The sequence below is a fragment of the Microtus oregoni genome, unplaced genomic scaffold, assembly GCF_018167655.1.
Source record: "Microtus oregoni isolate MIOR12 unplaced genomic scaffold, Mior012 000054F_ref0000373, whole genome shotgun sequence".
NCBI lineage: Eukaryota > Metazoa > Chordata > Mammalia > Rodentia > Cricetidae > Microtus > Microtus oregoni.
This window is the reverse complement of record NW_024543830.1, coordinates 1,562,290-1,584,203: the sequence shown is the minus strand read 5'-3', so window position 1 is coordinate 1,584,203 and position 21,914 is coordinate 1,562,290. Positions and strand designations below refer to the sequence as shown.

Here is a 21,914-nt window from a genome sequence, read left to right as displayed (position 1 = left end):
TGTACACAGTATACATTTTAATTTATAAGCATCAACCGTCAAATATTTTATTTTTTACTATTTTACCGCTTATTTTACTTATTATTATTAGTGTGTATAATAATAATAATAATAATAATAATAATAATAATAATAATTGTGTGTATATGGAGGTCGTGTTCATATTGCTGTGTGCTTGTAGAGCTCAGAAGACAAGTTTTGGAGCTGATTTCACCTCCTACCATGGGCTTTGAGGAGCAAACCCCAGTTGTCAGGCTGCCTCAGCACTTTTTATCTGCTGAACCAAACTCAATTACTTTTGTTGTTGTTTGTTTGTTTGTTTAGAAACAGGCCTGGAGGGCTGGAGAGGTGACTCAGTGGTTAAGAGTACTGGCTGCTCTTCCAGAGGTCCTGAGTTCAATTCCCAGCAACCACACCGTGGCTCACAACCATCTGAATAAGATCTGGCGCCCTCTTCTGGTGTGTGGGCACACATGGAGGCAGAATGTTGTATACATAATAAATAAATTTTAAAAAAAGAAACAGGCCTGGAACTTTCTGTACAGACCAGGCTCGCCTTGAACTCACAGTGATCTGCCTGCCTCTGCTTCAAGTGCTGGAATTAAAGGCGTACAGAACTATACCTGGCTCTACCATTACTTTTAAAGGGACTTTAGTAAAAAAGAAAAAAAAAGGTCTATTTACCGTCAAACCATATCTGGTGTGATTTATTACTTTGTATAAATCTAGTTTTCATCTGGTATCATATTCCCTCTGCCCGAATAACTTCAGTTAACATTGCCTGCAAATCTGTTATAGATGATGTGTCTTCTTCAATTTTTGTGGGTCTGAAGTTTAAAAACAACAGTATCTTCTATTTCACAGGCTGGCCTCCAAGGATGCCCTTGGACTTGTGGCCCTCCTGCTGGAAGCTCTTGAGTGCTGGGATTACAGGGGTGTGCCACCATTCTCAGTTTGTGTGATACTAGGGAGTGATCCAGAGACTCACAGGGCGGCTAAACTGTCTGGTTGAAAAAGTGTTGAGAGCCAGTTTCTGTAAGCCTATAATAATACATAGGGAGTTCCAGGCCAGCGTAGGATATAGTGTGAGACCCTGTCCCAAAAAGGAAAAACAGAAGCAACAAAAGTTTTGATTGCATATTGAATATGGTGATACATACCTTTATCCAGTACTTGGGAGGCAGAAACAGGTAAATCTGAGTTTGGGGTCAGTCTGGTCTATATAGCAAGTTCCAAGCCAGTTGGCTGGCTTCAGACTCATAAAGATCTGCTTGCTTCTGCCTCCCAAGTGCTAGGATAAAAAGCATGAAAAACCTTTCCCAGCTTAAAGATTTTTTCTTTGCTTGCTTTAGTTTTTTGAGACAGGATTTCTCTATAGACCTGGCTATCCTGAAACTTGTTCTGTGCACCAGACTGGCCTCAAACTCAGAGATATGATTTCCTCTGCCTCCTAAGTGCAGGAATTAAAGGTATGCGCCACCACCACCCAGCTTGGAAGATATTTTTATAGGACACAGAATTATGGGTTAATGTTTTTACTAATGTTTTCTTTTACTATAAAAAAGCCACTCCATGGGCAAGGGAGATTGGCTCAGAGGGCAAAAATGTGCCTGCTGCCAAGCCTGACAACCTGAGTATCCACATGGTAGAAGAGAACCAAGCCCTGAGATATGGTTGCAAGGCTCGTGTGCAACACACACACACACTGTAGGCTTCTGGTTTGCATAATTTGTGATGACAATCTTGTTTATTTTACTTTTTTAGTCTTTTTATATAATATTTTAGTTCCCTCTGGCTGCCTTCAAAGTTTTTCTTTATCTTTGATTTATCTAAGTCTTCTTAAAAAATAATTTATTTTTATTTTATGTTCATTGGTGTTCTACCTGCATGTACATCTGTGTGAGGGTGTCAGAAGCCCTCGAATTGGAGTTACAGACAAGTGTGAGCTGCCATGTGGGTGCTGGGGATCAAACCTGGGTCCTCTGGGAGAGCAGCCAGTGCTCTCAACCGCTAAGCCATCCCTCCAGACTGATTTATCTAAGTCTTAAGTGGGTTTTAGAAATTTTTCAGCTGGTGTGTCTGTATTTCTTCCGCTCTCCATTCTTTTTCTCTTTTCTTTCTTTAAGAAAATTTTTAGCCAGGTGGTGGTGGTGCATGCCTTTAATCCCAGCACTTGGAAGGCAGAGGCAGGCGGATCTCTGTGAGTTTGAGACCAGCCTGGTATATAAGAGCTAGTTCCAGGACAGGCTCCAAAGCTACAGAGAAACCCTGTCTCGAAAAACAAAACAAAAGAAAAGGAAAAAAAAAAAAAGAAAAAGAAAGAAAAAGTTTAAAAGATTGTATATGGGTGGTTTGCCTGCATGTATGGTGTATATTTGTGCACTACATTCATGCCTAGTACTCTCAGTGGCCACAAGGAGGTGTAGAATTCCTTGGAACTGGTTACAGAGGATTGTGAGTTACCATGTGGGTACTGGGAACTGATTCTGGGTCATCTGGAATATCAGCTAGTGCTCTTAACACTAATATATTTCTCTCTGATCCTCTCATGTTTCTGAGAGTCCAGTTCTATGTTTGTTATACTGGTTTTGTGCTAGAGCTTTCGGATGCTCTGTTTTATGTCTTCTTTCTCTTGTTTCTAGATGGTCTTAACTGGTCTGTCTTTTTTAATATTTATTTATTATGTATACAATATTCTTTCTACATGTATGTCTGCAGGCCAGAAGAGGGCACCAGACCTCATTACAGATGGTTGTGAACCACCATGTGGTTGCTGGGAATTGAACTCAGGACCTTTGGAAGAGCAGGCAATGCTCTAACCGCTGAGCCATCTCTCCAGCCCACTGATCTGTCTTTTAAGTCACTGTTTGTCATCATTGCACTGTCTCGCTGTGCTTTCTATTTCTGCCATTTCCACTTGATGTTTGCACCTGGTTTTCATATTTCTTTCCTATTGTTGATGTGTTCATGCCTGTTTTACACTTCCCCTTTAAACATTAGCTCTGACAGCATGTTAACCATACCTGCTCTAATACCCTTGCTAGTTTCAGCGTCTGTCTTGGTCACTGTCCTATTGCTGTAAAGAGACACTATGGCCCCTACAACTCTTAGAAGAGAAAGCATGTAATTGGAGCTTGTTTACAGTTTCAGAGGTTTAGTCCATTGTCATGTTGGGTAGCATGGTAGCATGCTGGCAGGCATGATGCTGGAGAGTACCTGAGAGTTCTGCCTCTGGATCCACAAGAAGAAAGAGAGCCACTGGGCCTGCTTGGGCATTTGAAAGCTCAAACCCCCAGTGACACACTTCCTCTAACAAGGCCACACCTCCTAGTCCTTCTCAAGCAGTGCCAATCCCTAATGACTAAGCATTTAAATATTTGAGCCTGTGGTACCATTCTTACTCAAGGCACCAGAGCATCTGTGTTCTCATGTAGATGCATTATCTCCTAAGGAAGGGGAAGGGGAAGGGATACTCAACTTTGTATTTTGTTTTTTAGTATTTGACTCCAAACCATCATGTGTGGGAAAACTGTCAGCACTGAAATAAATATTTGAACCTCGAAGTGGCTGGGCCTTTTCTGTTAAGGAGCTGAGCAAGTAGTCAAATGTGTTTGGGTTTTGTTGGAGCTATCCTTATTGACTGGGTGCAGCTCCTCTCGAATGCCTGCTGTTCCTGGTGTTTGGCTGCTGGGAAGGCATTCAGGGGTTCTCAGAGTTCTTCTGTCTCCTGAGTGTCTGTACAACAGGCAAGTTCTTTCTCTCTCTGCATTTATTTGTTTTTTAGTTTATTTATTTGCTGTAGGTGTATATGGGGGTCAGAGGATGTCTCAGAGTTTCCACCATGTGGATGTTGAGGCAGTTATCTCAGACTGTTAGGTTTTTGTAAGTACCTTTACCACTGGACCATCTCACCAGACCCTGTTCACCTGCTCTCTGTCATGGCAGAGGTAGATATTGTTTGGTCTACCTTTTGTTTTAGGTTAGTCTTTGTCTCTGGTTTTTTAATTCTTCTGCCTTTTCTCCTTATTGAAGTCAAACCACCTCTGCAATGTTTTCCCTTCATCAGACCTCTTGGTGTTAATGTCACAGTAGGAACGTGGGCTGGCTTCCCTTCACTCCCAGGAATAGGAAGTGACTCTCTTTTACTTTTTCCAAAGTCTTTGCCCATGCCCTCTACATCACGGGGTTTGCTGCTGTCTTTTCTTAGTAGACAAAGAGGAACTGGGTAGTGGGTGGACATTGTGTCTGACTCAACCATTGCTAACTCACCTCTTGCATGCTTGAGCCACCAGGGGAAACTCTCTTCAGTCTCCTACAGTGTACCCAGTTTTTGTTGTTAGAGACCCATGGAAAAGGCTTGCAAGCAAGTGGGATGTATTGTGCCAGTGTCCAGAGAGGTGCCAGGCGCTTGTTTGGTAGGGTGAGGAGTTGGACAGAGATGTAGATACTGGCAGAAGCAAAGACATTTATTTAGAGATGGCACACTTTGAAGAAGGGGATGCAGGCTAGAGCGGAGAGTTTAATACCTCACCAGGGTCGCTGCACAAGGATGGCTTTCTGGAGACTTACTGCATCACACGTCTGATAGATATCTTAGACTCCACCTTCAGACACTGCAGTATGTCCAGTCTCTCTCTGCCAACTGGTTTCTTTTCTGTGCTCATTTTCAGCTTTTGATTTGGTCTGTCAGACCTCGGTGCTCTTCTACCTCAAGTGGTGAAAGTTTTCATAGTGCTTCCTAAATCCCAAATAGAAGCTAAAGCCATGTGTAATAGTTCCTGCCTACCGCATTCTTGTTTCTGTCTCTCCTGAGGCCCTTCCTTCTGGCTGTCTATAAAATTTTCATGCTTCTTTATATGTCTGTTAAATTTTTTGTTGGATACTAGATGCTGAATTTAATGCTATTAGACACTAGATTTTGTCAGATTCCCACCCACTGCACCCCCAAGACAGGGTTTCATTGTGTTATGTAGCCATGTTTGTCCTGGAGCTTGCTCTGTAGACCAAGCTGGCCTCAGACTCGGAGATGCACCTGCCTCTGCTTCCCGAGTGTTGGGATTAAAGGCATGCACTAACATACCTGGCATTGTATAGCTTTTTTAAAAAACATAAAAAAAATTATAAAGTAAGTGTTAAGGATCAACCTGAGGTCCTAGAGTATGCTGGACAAGTGCGGGATGCGTGAGAACATCCCAGCTAGAGGAGCTCTTGGTCTAGAGCTAGTTTAGACTCCTTCCTAGAGTAGCCTTTTGAGCTGTCTTCTAAATGCCAAAAAATTCAGGGAATTCTGTTTTTTTTTTTTTTTCTGATTGGAAGAAAGTTGAATTGTTCTAAACCCAGTGTGAACTCAGAGTTGTTCATTTACAGCTCCCCTAGGTGAGAGTTTTTTCTTTGGATTGCTATTCAATCAGAATTCAAGTGACCTGGAGGGGATTTCTGGATCCTGCGTGTTTTTAGCATCTTCTTGTGTGCTTAGCCTTACCAATTGAGCTACTTGGGCCTGTCTGCACTTTGTTCATGTGACCTCCTTGAGCCTTATTTTAAGAAGTTACCCAGGCAGAGAGCCGCGGAGCTGTAGTGCTCATCTTACGTTTTTCCTTTTCTTAGGGATCATAGATCCTCACACTGCCTGTTGTCCCATGACTGGAAAAGAGTTGCTTCCTGTCTTATGTCCAGCTTTCTATTATTTATAGTAAGAAGTTGATTACAGACCACCTAAAGACATCCAGCTTGGGCGGCTTATATTTATATTTAGGGAAAACAGTTAAAAATGAATATGAATATTTCTGACTTCAAAAGAAATATCAAAAGTTAAAAAAGAAGACAATGAGAAAAAATTGCCAGTAGAACTCCATATTATAGAAAAAAATTACAAGTTCTTAGTAGTAAATATTGGCAAATAGTTTTTAGATCTTTCCCCCACTTTGTAGATATGGGTTCTTACTAGCATTCCTGGCTGGCCTTGACCTTGCTGTGTAGACCAGACTGACCTTGCAAGAGCAATCTGTAGACCAGATTGGCCTTAGACTGGACTTTCCTGGTGTTAGACCAGACTGGCCATGAATTTGCTGTGTAGATCAGGGTGGCCTCGATTGAATTTGCAGTGATCCCCCTGCCTCTGTTTCTTGAGTGCATACATTACCACACTCTACTTAAGGTTTGAATCTGTGGATAGAAAAAAGTTTGTTTAGGCACAAAAGTGTTCTCTATGAAGCAGAATAATAAACTATACTCTTAGACTTTAGAGCTTTTTGCTCTTCTTGGTGGAACTGATAGCAAGAAAGAAAGGGTTGCTATCTGGCCAAGTCTGGTGGCCTAGCCCAGAGAAGTAGAAACGGTAGGATCAGGAGCTGAGAGCCAGCTTCAGCTAGCTACATAGGGAGACCATCACAAAACAAAGACACCCCCAAACCAAAACCAAATAAATAAATACAATTAAGAGCTTTTATTATTCAAAAATTATGAGAAATGGGAGAAGATAGTCACATTGCACAAGTGAAAAGGATCGGCAAGAACAACAACACCAGCTGGACACGGTGGTGCACACCTGTAATCATTACATTTGGGAGGCAGAGGCTAGAGAATCTCAAGTTTGAGTTCAGCCTGTGCTACACATTGAGTCCTTGTCTCAAAAACAACCCAACAAAAATCCCAGTGGAAAAACCATCCAGAGCTTGGAGTGGTGGCTTGTTCCTTTGTTGCTAACAGGAGAATTACTTGAGCTCAGGAGTTTGGGGCCAACTGGGCAACATAGTGAAGCAAAGAAACATCTCAAAACAAAGGACTCCAGGAGTCCTACCAATCTGTTAGAAATGCACACGGATTTAAGGTGACAGTAGGTGAGCCACAAGAACTGGTATTTTACCAAAAAAAGGGTACTCTAACAATGAATATAGGAAGAAATGCTCAACACAGAGACGTTTCAAATGTTGAAAGACACTTTGGATGTTTTAAAGAGACTGAATTCTTAAAGACTGTAGTACTTTTTTATGTTTTATTCCTGAGACACGGCTTCTCTGTGTAGCCCTGGCTGTCCTGGAACTCCCTCTGTAAACCAGACTGCCTCTGGCTTCTGAGTGCTGAGAAAAGTGTGCCTGGCCAACTGTGAACTTTGAAAAGTTGGACTGTTTCAGATTGCAATGCTGATATTAATATGAGATTTTGGAAATGATGAAGAAAGGCCTTAGTAAGTGATAAACTTGTGTGTCATGTTGACAGACTATCCTGGCTAGTAACTGGGGAAAAATAAATTAGAATCATTCTGAAGTTTTTTCATATTCTTTCCATTGGCAGAAATAACATTTCTTTTCGCATATCTCAGACTGGCCTTGAATTTGCTGTATAGCTGAGGGTGACCCTGAACTTCTGTCTATACCTCCTGAGTATTGGGATTATATTATGCTCCACAGTGCCTGGTTTCTCTGGTGCTGGGCTCCTCCTGCTAGGAACTCAGATTTCCTGCATTCAGCAAGCATTCTACAAATTATACTTCCTTCCCAGCCCTTACAAGGATTTTTTTCCTAGATGCTAAGGAAGGGAGTGTAAGTTGTTAAAAATCCTGCGGCTTAGTTGGACACTGTCTCCTGAGGTTAAATGTACATATCTTTGAAGCCTTGGTTCAGTTCCCATTTCTGTGTGTACAACAGAAGACTTGTATATAGACATTTATAGCAGTATTGTTCACATTGCTAGCTAAACTTTCAGACAACTCAAGTGCCATCTGTGAGAGAAGAAATAAAACAGAAAGGACCATGATTGGTGAGGTGGCCAAGCAGGTAAAGGCCACCTAGCTTGAAAACCTGATGACTTTGCCTGGGACCCACGTGACTGTAGATGACTGTGACTTTCTTGTTCTTCTTTCTCATCAGGTGTACAACGTTTACATGGCAGGGCGGCAGCTGTGTTCTAAGCGGTACCGGGAATTTGCCATCCTGCACCAAAACCTGAAAAGGGAGTTTGCCAACTTTACATTTCCTCGACTCCCAGGAAAGTGGCCGTTCTCATTATCAGAGCAACAGCTCGATGCCCGCCGTCGTGGACTGGAAGAATATCTAGAGAAGGGTAAGCCAGACTTGATTTCTTGTCATCAAATCTAATGACCTGAGTTCAGTCTCCAAGACCCACGTGGTAGAAGGAGAGAACCAGTTCACACAGGTCGTCCTCCTCTGACCCTGTCACTCCTTTGCAGTGGTAGGTGTGTGCCCCACCCAAATAAATAAATGTAAGTTTTAAAAATGTTTAAAAGGGGGCTGGAGAGATGGCTCAGAGGTTAAGAGCATTGCCTGCTCTTCCAAAGGTCCTGAGTTCAATTCCCAGCAACAACATGGTGGCGCACAACCATCTATAATGGGGTCTGGTGCCCTCTTCTGGCCTGCAGGGATACACACAGACAGAATATTGTATACATAATAAATAAATATTTTAAAAAAATGTTTAAAAGGGTAAGGGGATAGCACACGCCTTTAATCCCAGCACTCAGGAGGCAGAGGCAGGTGGATCTCTGTGAGTTCGAGGCCAGCCTGCTCTACAGAGTGAGTTCCAGGACAGCCAGGGCTACACAGTGAAGCCCTGTTTCAAAGAACCAAAAGACCAAAAAAAAAGTAAACTAGTCCATTAAACTTTACTATGCTAAGTGGGCATTACTTCTTATCCCTAAATTGCATGCCTGTGTTTCATAAAAACCAGTAGTGTAAGGAAGTTATGTTTTAGATGAGAAGTAGAAAATGACCTACGCTCTGAAGGCAAGGCCAAAATGTGCTCTACGGTAATAGTGCTCTACTTTGCTAGCTTGCAGAGACTTCCTAACAGAAAAATGAATGCTTTTGGTAGTCCTTGGTGGACTTTTATTTAAAGGGTTATATTTACCTATAAATACATATTATGCTGCATTGGTGATTGATTCTTGGCTCATAGCACTGTTGTATATAAAAATTCATTTTATAGCTGTAAAGGTTTACTCAGCTGTTGACCATCTAAAGTCTCCTTGTTCTCAGCAGCCTATAGGTAGAATTAATGAAACTTTGAAATGATAATGTGGGTTTCTGTGGATGTAGGTACTAGAATCTGTGTTTGTCTAGAAAGGCAAAGAAACAACACAGATCTGAGTAAGATAATCCTGTGGTCGTGAGGAGAGACTCGCCTGGCTGTTTTATCACAGCTGATTATTATTGCTAGCTGTGTGTCTTAGTCACTGTTCTACTGCTTTGTTCAGACACTGTGACCAAGACAGCTTATAGAAGAAAGCATTGAATTGGGGGTTTGCTTACCGTATCAGAGGGTAAGCACGGCTGTCATCATGGCCGGAGCATAGTATCAGGCAAACAGGCTGTCAGGCATGGCACTGGAGCCAGAGACATAGTTGAGAGCTTCCATTTCATCCACAAGATAGGCATAAGCTATAGAAACCTCAAAGCCCATCCCCAGTGTGACACTTCCTCCAGCAAGGCTACTTTTCCCAGTTCCCACCAAACAGTTCCAACAACTGAGAATGAAGCATTTGAACGCATGAGCCTATGGGGGCCATTCTCATTCAGACCACCACATTTTGCAGTGGGTTCTTTAGAATATTAGTTTGCAGGAATAATGTGTAAAGACTGACTGACCTAGTTCAGTTTGAAATTAAAACAAAACAGAACACTCTGACAAAATTAACTCTGACAGTGAACCTTATTCCTGAAGAACTATTTCCCACATTGAAGTGATGTTTTCCTACAGTAGCCTGGCCTCTGAACACGCCATGGGCACGTTAGAGAGGGTACTTTAAACTGTGCCATAAAGTCCTCAGTGTTGTTTATTATCCTGGGGTGGTGGGTACCTTTCTTCATTCATCATCCTGGGGTGGTGGGTACCTTTCTTTGATTAGACAACTAGGTACTTATTACCTGCTTCTCTCCTTCCTTCCTTTCTTCTTACTTCCTCTCCCCATTGTCTTGCTCTGTGTGCCTCTCTGTCTTTCTGTCTGTCTTCCTTAGATCACTTTGTAGGTGAAGTTAGGTGCTCTGTTGTGCTCAAGTACTTGGTTTACCTGTCCTGTTTCCAAAGTGATGTTAGATGTTCTCTGACTTGGACAAATAAATGTTTTTCCTTTGCATTTCAATTTAATATTTGGTTTATTCTTACCTGACCTTTTTCTTTCTTCCATTGCCTTTTTCTCTATGTTCTGACTTGATAATTGATCCCACAGGACTTAATATTTAAATGTGCTATGTTTTTTTGTATTTAACATTTTTAGCTAACTACATCTTTATATTTCCTTTTATTGTACTGTTTTATATCATTTAGGCTAATTGTCATGCCTTAGGGTTACATATGCTAAATATACATATACTAGGTTATAGTTGCCTGTTACCGATGATTTAAACATTTTCTATATACCTTTTGATAGAAGGTCTTGCTGTGGTTCAGTTGACCTTGAACTTGCAGTGAACCTTTTGCTTCAGCCTCCCAAGTACTAGAATTGTAGATGTGTGAGACCATGCTTAGCTCTGACAATTTAAATGTAAACCGTGATATATTCTTTAATATTCTTGATTTAAGGCCTGATGTTAGATACTGTTTTTGTTTTCTTCAGTGTGTTCAATCCGAGTCATTGGTGAGAGTGACATCATGCAGGAGTTCCTGTCAGAATCTGATGAGGTAGGTGAACACCCATTGCACTAATAATTTTCTGCTTAGCTCCTCGAGGGCAAAAATGTAGATACTGTTAGTGGGGTAAGTTGTAATTGACTCTCTAAACAGCTGTATTTCTTCCATTTCTTTTTCATATATATCTACCATTTAAGACCTAGAGCCAGGTTTACCTTCTCTTATTTTTGTTTTAATTGTTTTTTTTTTAGTTATTCTATAAAATAATAAATTCCATCAAGGTATATTCAGTTACACACATGTATATGTGCAGTTGCACATGCACACACCTTTGTATTCTGTCCAGGTTCACCCTCATTGTGTTTCCTTGTCTTTTCCTCCTCCAGATAGTCCCCTCCTGCCTTTGTTTTTTATTTATATTTATGCATTTGAGTCTGCAGATGAGAGAAAAATGTGACACAGTCTTTTTTCCCCACTGCATTGTTGTCTTTTCTTCCCCTTCCTCTTTCCTCCACATCCATGTCCTGCACAAATGTTACGCTGTGAGAGAGAGCATGCAGTGCTTGTCTTCTGAGTCTGGTTGACTTTGCACAGGAAGGTCTCCAGCTCTACCCATTTTCCTGTGAGTCTTCTGTTTTCCTCTCAGTTGGAGCTAGAAGATGCTTGCTTCTTTTCACTGTACTGTTCCTCTGCATGCCTACCTGTCTGTTTCTCTCTTTGTTTGCTGTTTTTGAAGTTATTTTAAAGGTAATTTTTTTCATTCTGATGACAAACGGGAGCCACAGTGGTTATTCTGGACCTGCATGTTATGTTAGTAAATTATTTCTTCTTGAGATACAAGTTTCTTTCTGTATTTCTGAGGTAATGTTTTGATTATTTGTTTGTTGTCTGGTGGACACTGATGCATCAACAAATATCAAATATGATGATTTGCTTCCTTTAGAATGCTGTAAGGTTATGTAGAAGTGACATAGTGGCCTGCTGATCCCAAAGCTCCCAAGGCACTGGGTTTAGGTCTCTTATGGTGGGGAACTGTTTTAATGGTGTGTGTGTGGCAGAACTAACTGAGAATTCACTGCCATAATTCTGCTGCTGTGAGAAAATGCTCCTCTCTTTTCTCCCCTCCTCTCCTGTCTTCTCCCCTCCCCTCTGTTACTCCGTCCCTGCTTCTCTGCCCCCTGAATAAAAGCTTGGCTCTTTCATGTTAAAGAAAAAAACAAAATTTTATTCTTTGTAGTAACCATTTTTCTTTGTTCACAGCTAAGTTTCTAGAGGACTGTTCTATTTTGCACCACTTTCCTACTTAAAAGTTTGAAACTTGAGCCAGGTGGTGGTGTATGCTTTTAATCCAGCACTTAGGAGGCAGAGACAGGTGAATCTCTGAGTTCAGGCCAACCTGGCTACACTAGCTAATTCCAAATTTGAAACTTTCCCACAGTTTTCAGGATTTAGTTTGAACTCCTATAAGACACTCACAAGGCCCATTGTGATCTGCCCCCCGCCCCATCTCATTCATACCCCTGTCTGATACATTGTTATTCCAGTACTTTGGTACTTTTTCCTTTATGATGCTATGAAACCTATGAAATACACTTTTAACATTTGTTTATTTATTGTGTGTATATGCCTGTACATGCAGTGTGGCACATACAACATGGTAGACACCTTGGGGAGCAATTAGTTCTTTCTTTCCGTCATGTGGGTTTTGGGGACTGAATTTGTCAAGGTCATCAGGCATGGTGGCAGGTGCCTTTATCAGCTGAGCAAATCTACTGACTCTCTCATTGCTCTGGAGTACTTTTTATTTCTTTAATCCATGGCATTCCCTAGAGTTTATGTTCTCTTCCACCTTCCCTCACTTTGTACTGCTAATCCTTTCGAGCAGATCAAAGTCACTCCTCCCTGACTGCCCTGCTGGGTCTCCGTCCTTTTCAGTTGTTTGCGCCATCCCACGAGCTGCTCTGTCCGTCTGTGGGATGGAGTCTGTTCTTTGTCACTCTAACTCTCCTCATTCCCTGCGCTCTGCAGAGGCAGTTTCTAGTCTGCCGTCTTCCAGACTTGTCTTTGAAGTCTTTTTTCTCCGATAACACAAGTCATCAATTTTTCATCCTACCAAGAACTTCTGCAGTTAATACCACTCAGTCATCATGTTATTGCCATCTCATTTTCTAATTTTTATACATATAATCAGTTTGTCACTTTATATTTTTAGCTTACAAGAGTGTGTGAGCTACCAGTAGGTAAGAGCTAAATCTTGATTATCTTTATATCCCCAGTGCCTTACCACAGTATCACGCATGTTGGAGGTGCTTAATAAGTGTTAATTGGATAGAGGGATGAATATGTAATACTAATGTCTTGTCCATCAGTTCTTTAATGTGTACGTATCTTGTTTTTCTGACTAGATTATAGGCTTCTTATAGAATAAGGGTATAAAGAATAATAGTATCCTCCCGTTGTCCATGGTTTTACTTTGTTATCTGTGGTCAGCCATAGTCTAAAAATATTAAATACAATATTTCAGAAATAAACACTTTGTAAGCTTCAAATTGTGTGGCATTCTGAGTACCATGATAAAGCTTTATGTCATCTGTGCTGTCCAGTATATCTACTCCTCATAGACCACCTTCCTAGTAGTCACCTAGTAGTCTGGTCAGTTATCAGAGTGCCTTCTCTAGTATCACACACAGTGCTTGCTATATTCAAATAATCCTTACTGATGACCTCAATGCCAATCACATAGACCTAAAGGAAGCCCTAGAGTACTTCCCTCACAACAGTAGGAAAAAGAATCCTGGTGAGATTTCCAGGGTCTTTAGTAGGATTGTCCCTTCTATCTATGAAATTATGGACAAGAAAAAGTAAATTTGGGGCTGGAGAGATGGCTCGTTGGTTAAGAGCACTGGCTGCTCTTCCAGAGGACCTGGGTTCAATTCCCAGCAACCACATTTCAGCTCACAGCTGTCTGTAACTCCAGTTCCCTGGGATCTGGGATCTGACATCTTTATGTCAATGTATGTAAAATAAAGTTAAATTGAAAAAAAAAAGTAAATTTATGCTTGTTTGCTGGGAGCACCTTAAGCTATAAAAGTTACAGCTATAGTGCATGATAATTGTGTGTTTCAGTACCAACCACAGTTCCTGGCATCCATTGTGGATCTTGAAACATAGCCCTGTGGGTAAGGAGGAAGCTATTTAGTGTACTTTTAGACAAAGAATAGTAATTTTTTTAATAGTCAATGAAAATGAACTCATTCCTAGGTGGTTATTTCTCAGTAATAAAAATTAAACAATTTCGGGCTGGAGAGAAGGCTTGGCGGTTGAAAGTACTGACTGCTCTTTCTGAAGAGTTCAATTCCCAGCACCTACATGACAGCTCGTGACTGTGTAACTCCAGTTCCAGGCAAAACACCAATGCACATAAAATAAAAATAAACATATATATGTGTTTACATATGATATATATATATATATATATATATGAAGAGGAAAAAATGACAAGATCAAAAATTTGTTAGAAGCTTGGCAATGGTGGTTCATGTCTATAAGATCCCAGCATTCTAGAGACCAAGGCAGGAAGATGGCTTTGAGTTCATGGTGAGCCTGGGCTACAAGGTAGAACTATTTAAAAAAAAAAGCAAAACAGAAAGACAAACTGTATTAGAAAAATATATTGAGGCTAGAGAAATAGTTAGCAGTTAGGAGCCTTTGTTGCTCTTGCAGAGAACGTGGTTTCATTTACCAGCAACTGAATGGTGGCTCCCAGCTAATCTGTCCTCTGGTTCCAGAGGATGCAAAGATCTTCCTGATCTCTGTAAGCACTGGACATGCACATGGTGCACATACATACATGTAGGCAACACCATACACATAAAATTAATCTAAAAAAATACAAAAAAGAAAAATGTGTTATTATCAAAAGCCATGAGGTTTTTTGTATGTGTGGTGCTAGAGCCCTAAGCATTGTAGGCAAGCATTCTTGTACTGAGCCATATCCCTAACTCTGTTTGTTTTTAATTAAGTAAAATAAGAATTGTATAGTCTTTGCTAGAAAATTGGGCATGACACTAGTTTAGATCCCTAAGTCTCATCCATTTTTCCTTTTTATCAAGGTTCAGAAAGGACACCAGCATATCCCTTAAGCAGATCTACTGCCTAGTTACTCAACAGGTGTTGAGACCGTGCCTATCTGTTGTTTCTCTCCTCTGTGGGTTCTGAATGGAGTGACAAAGAGTGACCCAAAATCTCATCTGGACTCCATCTAGACTTTCTCAACAGTATTCTGTTTTGAAATGGGAACATGAGTTAAACTTATGTACCTAAAGTTAGCTGTACGAGTTGTAAATATATTAACTTTTAAGACTTTATTTTTCCTCATTTTAATTGAATTTATTTCCTATTTCTTACATTAGATTATTGTTTTGCTAGCATTGTAGCAAGGAGTGAAAATTTACTGGGCTGCAAATGTCTTCTTTTCCTTTAGAATTACAATGGTGTGTCTGATGTAGAGCTGAGAGTAGCTTTACCGGATGGAACAACAGTCACCGTCAGAGTTAAAAAGAACAGCACTACAGACCAAGTGTACCAGGTAAGTTAAACCTGAGCAAGTCAGCTTGACATTGGAAGATGTGACGATGAGTAAAAAATTAAATGAGTTACTATGTACAAAATGTTCAGGGTACATTTGCTAATACATATTGCTAATGTGAAGTATTTTTGCCCTTCTTAAAAGAAAGGTATATGAGAGCTGGGTGTATTGATGCATGCTTGTAATCCTAGCACTTGGGAGGCTAAGGCAAGAATGTTGCAAGTACTAAGGTAGCCAGGACTGTATAACAAAACCTTGTATTTAAAAAAAAAAAAAGGTACAGTAAATATCCTAGAGTGCAGTGGTTATAATTCTCTGTTGTTGTAAAAACAAAACAACCCTTTTTAAAAAATGCTGTGTGTGCTAGGTGGTGATGGCACACGCCTTTAATCCCAGCAGAGGCAGGCAGGTCTCTGTGAGTTCGAGACCAGCCTGGTCTACAAGAACTAGTTCCGGGACATGCTCTAAAGCTACAGAGAAACCTGGTCTTGAAAAACCTAAAAAAAAAAAAAAAAAAGAAAGAAAAAAGAAAAAAAAATGCTATATGTAGCCAGGCAGTGGTCACACACACCTTTAATCCCAGCACTCGGGAGGCAGAGGCAGGCAGATCTCTTGAATTTGAGGCTAGCCTGGTCTACAGAGCAAGTTCCAGGATAGCCAGAGCTGAACTGAGAAACCCTGTCTCCAGAAAACAAAAATTAAAAGAAAAATGTGTACGTATGTGGTATGTTCAGGTTTATGAGCAGGTTTGCATGTATGCATGTGTGTTTGTGCATGTGTTGGCTTGTGCATTCTTGTAATTATGGAGATCAGAGGTTGACATTGTCTTCTTCCTAAATATTAGGTATCACTCTCTGTCTTATTCCTTTGAGACAGAATCTCTAGGCTGTTGACCAGCAAGCTCAAGCAGCCCTCCTGACTTCACCCCTGACAGTGCTGGGTTACAATCTTGAGTGCATATAGGTCATCTCACCCTTTTATGTGAGTGCTAGGGATTCAGACTCAGACCCTCATGCTTGTCCAGCAAGTGCTCTTACCCACGAAGCCATCTCCCTAGTCCCCTTGAAGCTTGTATGTGTGTGTTATATGCTCATACATGTGCTTGTAGAGATGCATATGTATGTTGTAATGTACGTGTATGTATGCTTGTGGAAGCCAGAGGTGCCTTCTTAGGTTGCCCCTATTTTACAGACTAAGGCAGGGTCTCTTGCTAAATGATTTAGCAAGTCTTTCTAGCCAACTTGATTTTGGGATTCCTTGTCTCCGCCTCCTAGGGACGTGGTTAAAAGTAGGCCCTGCATTTCTATGGGTGTGAGAGACTAAACTGTGCTTCTCACACTTGCACAGCGACTACTCCTTTACCCACAGAGCCATCTTTCCAGCCTTGCAAAACACTTGTTTAATATATCATACATTTCTCTATACACTTCTTTTTATGGTGCTCGGGCCTTGGGCAAGTATTCTACCATGAACTACTCTCCCGTTCCTTCATTAGTTATGTTTAGTAATTATCAACATCAAGATCTTGCCACATTTACACCATGTACCCCTTTCCCTTTCCTCTGAAGGTCTTCTCCTTCTTCCTTCTCTTTCTCCTTCTCCTTCCTCTTCCTCTTCTTCTTCTTCTTTTTTTTTTTTTGCAAAGTCCATACAGACCTGTGTCTACTCCAGCATACATCTAAAACATGCACATTCTTTATACATAACCAATGTCATTATCAGATTTTAAAGAGGGCACCATGGGGCTGGAGAGATGGCTCAGTGGTTAAGAGCACTGACTGTTCTTCCAGAGAACTTGGATTCAATTCCCAGCACCCACATGGCAGTTAACAGCTGTCTATAACTCCAATATCTGCCATTCTCACATAGAGATAGATGCAGGCAAAGTACCAATGTACGTAATTAAATAAAATAAATTATTAAAAAAAATAAAAAGGGTACCATTTCTTACTATTAATTAACTCCATAGTTAGAATTTTTCAATTATCAAAATAAATTTTGTCTACGGCCATAAGACCCTGAATGTGCCCAATCTCGTCTGATCTCGGAAGCTAAGCAGTCGGGCCTGGTTAGTACTTGGATGGGAGACCACCTGGGAATACCAAGTGCTGTAGGCTGGGGCTGGAGAGATGGCTCAGAGGTTAAGAGCACAAACTGCTCTTTCAGAAGTCCTGAGTTCAATTCCCAGCAACCATATGGTGGCTCACAACCATCTGTAATTTGATCTGGTTTCCTTTTCTGGCATGCAGACTGAACACTGTATAATTAATAAATAAATTTTTTATAGTTGATTTGTTAGAAATCTGGTTGAAAGCCCAACAAAATCCCAGCAAAATTCTTCAAAGACCTCGAATGAACGGTACTCAACTTCATTTGGAAAAGCAAAAAATCCAGGATCGTCTGGAGGCATCACAATCCCTGGCTTCAAACTCTATTACAGAGCTACAGTACTGAAAACAGCCTGGTATTGGCATAAGAATAGAAAGGAGGACAATGGAACCAAACAGAAGACCTGGATATCAATCCACACATCTTCGAACACCTGATCTTTGATAAAGAAGCAAAAAATATCAAATGGAAAAAAAGAAAGCATATTTAACAAATGGTGCTGGCATAACTGGGTATCAACATGTAGAAGAATGAAAATAGACCCATATCTATCACCATGCACAAAACTCAAGTCAAAATGGATCAAAGACCTCAACATAAAGCCAGCCACACTGAACCTTATAGAATAGAAAGTGGGAAGTACACTTAAACGCATTGGCACAGGGAACCACTTCCTAAACATAACCCCATCAGCACAGACATTGAGAGAAACAATTAATAAGTGGGACCCCCTGAAACTGAGAAGCTTCTGTAAAGCAAAGGACACAGTCAACAAGACAAAACAACCTACAAAATGAGAAAAGATCTTCACTAACTACACATCAGACAGAGGTCTGATCTCCAAAATATACAAAGAACTCAAGAAATTGGACACCAAAAGATCAAATAATCCGATAAAAAAATGGAATACAGACCTAAACAGAGAACTCTCAACAGAAGAATCTAAAATGGCTGAAAGACACTTAAGGAAATGTTCAGCATCCTTAGTCATCAGAGAAATGCAAATCAAAACAACTCTGAGATTCCATCTTACACCTGTAAGAATGGCCAAGAACAAAAACACTGGTGACAACTTATGCTGGAGAGGTTGTGGGGAAAAGGGAACACTTCTGCATTGCTGGTGGGAATGCAAGCTGGTACAACCCCTTTGGATGTCAGTGTGGCGATTTCTCAGAAAATTAGGAAACAACCTTCCTCAAGACCCAGTAATACCACTTTTGGGTATATCCAAAGGATGCTCAGTCGTGCCAGAAGGACATGTGCTCAACTATGCTCATAGCAGCTTTGTTTGTCGAAGCTGGAAACAACCTAAATGCCCCTCAACCGAAGAATGGATAAGGAAAATGTGGTACATTTACACAGTGGAGTACTACACAGCAGAAAAAAATGACATCTTGAATTTTGCAGGAAAATGGATGGAGCTAGAAAACATCATTTTGAGTGAGGTAACCCAGACACATAAAGACAATTATCACATGTACTCACTCATAGGTGGTTTTTAAACATAAAGAAAGCCAGCCTACAAACCACAATCCCAGAGAACTTAGACAACAATGCGGACACTAAGAGAGACTTACATAGATCTAATCTACATGGGAAGTAGAAAGTAGAAAAAGACAAGACCTCCTGAGTAAATTGGGAGCATGGGGACCTTGGGGGGAGGATTGAAAGGGGGAGGGGAGAGGCAGTGAAGGGAGCAGAGAAAAATGTACAGCTCAATAGATATCAATAAAAAAAAGAAAAAAGTGAAATAAACGATGGAATGTCATGCAAAAAAAAATCTGGTTGAAAATAGGTCTTTTTATCACATTTGGTCTTAATTTTGACTCAATATAAAGCAGTCTCCCTTTCCTGCTTTTGTGTGTTCGCAGAAGTGGGTCATTCCGAATTTATCTGCTTGTTTCCTTGTAGGTCATTTACCATGTCCTTGCAGTTCCCTGTATTTTCTATAAATAGAAATTTACTCTAGAGGCTTGATTATATTTAAGTTTTGTTTTTAAATACTATAAATACATAGTAATACAATGTGTTGCTTCTCAGTAGGCACTCTCGGTCTCGAGTTGTCCATTCAGTGTTAACGTGCTTAGTCAGTAACTTGAGAGTTTATCTAGACTTTTCACTGCAAAGTTTCTATTGTTCATTGATAATCATTGCCTTAATCAATAATTCCACAAAAGTTGCTAAGTGCTGGTTTTCAGTTCAAAGTTTTAAATTATGATTAATAGGGTGGTATTTATTTAAAGGGGAAAAAACTTACAGATCACCGTCAGCCCTCTGCGCAACCAGGAAGGGAGTCTAGTCGCCAGCGGAGCAGGAAGTGAAGAGAGAGAGGAGAGGGAAGTGGCCGCTTTTTTAAAGGGAGAGAGACCACGCCCCAATGGGCTGGTATCTCAGCGGCGATAGGCTGGAGGAGTGGGAGGACCTCCCGTAACACCTCCCCCTTTTGTTTAAATAAGAGAGTTCTAAACCTACTATGAAATTATATACAATAAGTACAAATATCCTATTCTAACTAGCTTAGGTCTTGTATAATAAATAACTTGGCCAAGTCATGAGAGAAAAGTAACTACATCTATATAGTCTTCAACCCCATCTAAGATCTGAGAAGGGAAATAATGTTACCTGGGTAATTAGGAAGTTCAGTAAAACAACTTCCAAAACATGCAACAAATCACAGAGACAACTAGCTACCTGGGCAATCACCCAAAGTCACGTTAGCAGCGTTGAAGCAACCAACTTTGACTAAGGCCTAACATAACTGACATACCATTTTCAAAGGCAAGCAACTTTTCAAAACTATCTTACCCTGTCTTGGCAGGATATGACAGTCCTGTTTTATCCATTGATGCACGCTCTGTATCTTTGTCAGTGGTTGAGGTACAGGCATTTCTTTGCCCCAAGGCCAGTTCTGCCAAAAAGAAAGGCTCCAGGTGGAGTGTCTTTGGTGCTCAACATTCTCTCGGGAATAGAGCTGTGTTGCCAGGAGCAATTGTGTCTCACTATCACAAAACTCTGAGTTAGATTAAAGGCCATTTTCTACAGCTCTTTGAAGAAGTTGAAGATTATCTATCTATACTGAGTATAATCTCTATATATCTAAAGAACCTGATTAGTCTAATTATAAATGACAAACTTAGATGACTATTAGTCTATATAATTCTCAATATCTATCTAACTTAAAGACTAAGACAATAAACGACTGTGAAACAAATGAGGACAATGACCTCCAATATAAACAATGTACAAATATACATTGCAGTAGGTAAATATATATCAATACACAAACATTATATAAGTATCTTAATCAGAGGTAGAAATGTATACTGCAATATGGTAAATATATACAATATATATATCAATACAATATATGTCAATACATAAAAATGTTTTAAACAGAGGTAGAAACATGCATGCATACAATAGTCAATATAATTTAACTTTGTATCAATATACAAGAATCTATACCAATATATTTGTCTAAAAACAGTAACTCACAATTACAAATCTATTATCCCATCATCCCTCTTTTTTTTCAAAATGATCCCTGAGCTTATAAAATTCCTCCCCCAACCCCCAATCGTATACTAATTATAACCAACCCCTAAATGATGTCCCTAAACCCAAGGGCAAACTTTACTGGGAGAGGGGACGTCGTCCTCTAGAATTACTTCCAGCTGTCATAGGGGCGACGTTCTTTCTGGGGATCCTGTGAAAGTAAAATGATGGTTAAATTTCAAGATCACTGTCTTTTAGAATTGCCAATAGTCTCTGAGTATTTTATGCAGGTCTGGCCAAAATGTTGTATAAGATGTGCACCATTTCAGCTAACCAAGTTGGAACTGTCTTGTGCAGCTGGTACCCAAAGCAGGTCTTGTAGTAGCGCTATCAGTATCATGACGTCATATCAACCAGGTGGAGTTGTTGTTATGGGGCCCCATCTTCTTCCTGGAAACTTCAAATGTCACTTCAGGAAAAACTCATTGTTCATTATGAAAAACTTAAACATTAATCATGTAGACATATATATATATATAGTCAATGAAAGACATGATAGATATATTCAATGAAAAGTATGATAGATATGAAGAAAAGCAAAGATGTTTTCTAAACTCATATTTCTTTCTGTCCCACATCATGGCTCTTGACATGAGACAGAAACTCTGGGTTTTTCTCTTACTAACAGGCTTGGAATTGGAGAGGGACTGAGCCAGAGTCCAACTTCAAAACCAGCTTTATAAATTTAGAAATATGGTTTAATATTACTTATACAACCCATCCAGTTTTCTTGATATTTCCTATTGGGCAGGTATTTTTCCATCTGTCAGTATCCAAACATCCAGGGTCCCGTGAATTTATCAAAGATGAGTGTTTTCCTGTGGAGATAGGAACAGAACCCTGCCCCCATTCTATATGTTTTTCTTACCAACTGTATGAATATCATCATTGTGGATGAGTTGTCATTTCTCCTTTCCAAGAGGTTTCTCCTCTTCAAATCGAAACTTTATTAATTTTGATGGTATCCACAATTTTTCTTCTCCTGTGGAAACAAGAGCAAAACCCCTTCCCCAACGTAGCACGTCTCCTGGCTTCCACTGAGAGGTCAGCACATCTTTGAAATAAATCGGTTGATTTA

At 40.3% G+C, this 21,914-nt stretch overlaps 1 protein-coding gene and 1 pseudogene across 2 annotated transcripts in view; both read left to right on the top strand.

Annotated features, from left to right (window-relative positions):
- Positions 1-21,914, top strand: part of LOC121437853 (sorting nexin-27) — a 100,049-nt gene that overhangs the window by 47,464 nt on the left and 30,671 nt on the right. For both annotated transcript variants that reach the window (XM_041637942.1, XM_041637943.1), the window contains exons 3-5: positions 7,869-8,061; positions 10,571-10,635; positions 15,068-15,172. In XM_041637942.1, coding sequence (XP_041493876.1) covers positions 7,869-8,061; positions 10,571-10,635; positions 15,068-15,172 — 363 coding nt within the window. The remainder of the gene's footprint in view (positions 1-7,868; positions 8,062-10,570; positions 10,636-15,067; positions 15,173-21,914) is intronic.
- LOC121438089 lies at positions 17,173-17,289 on the top strand (annotated as a pseudogene).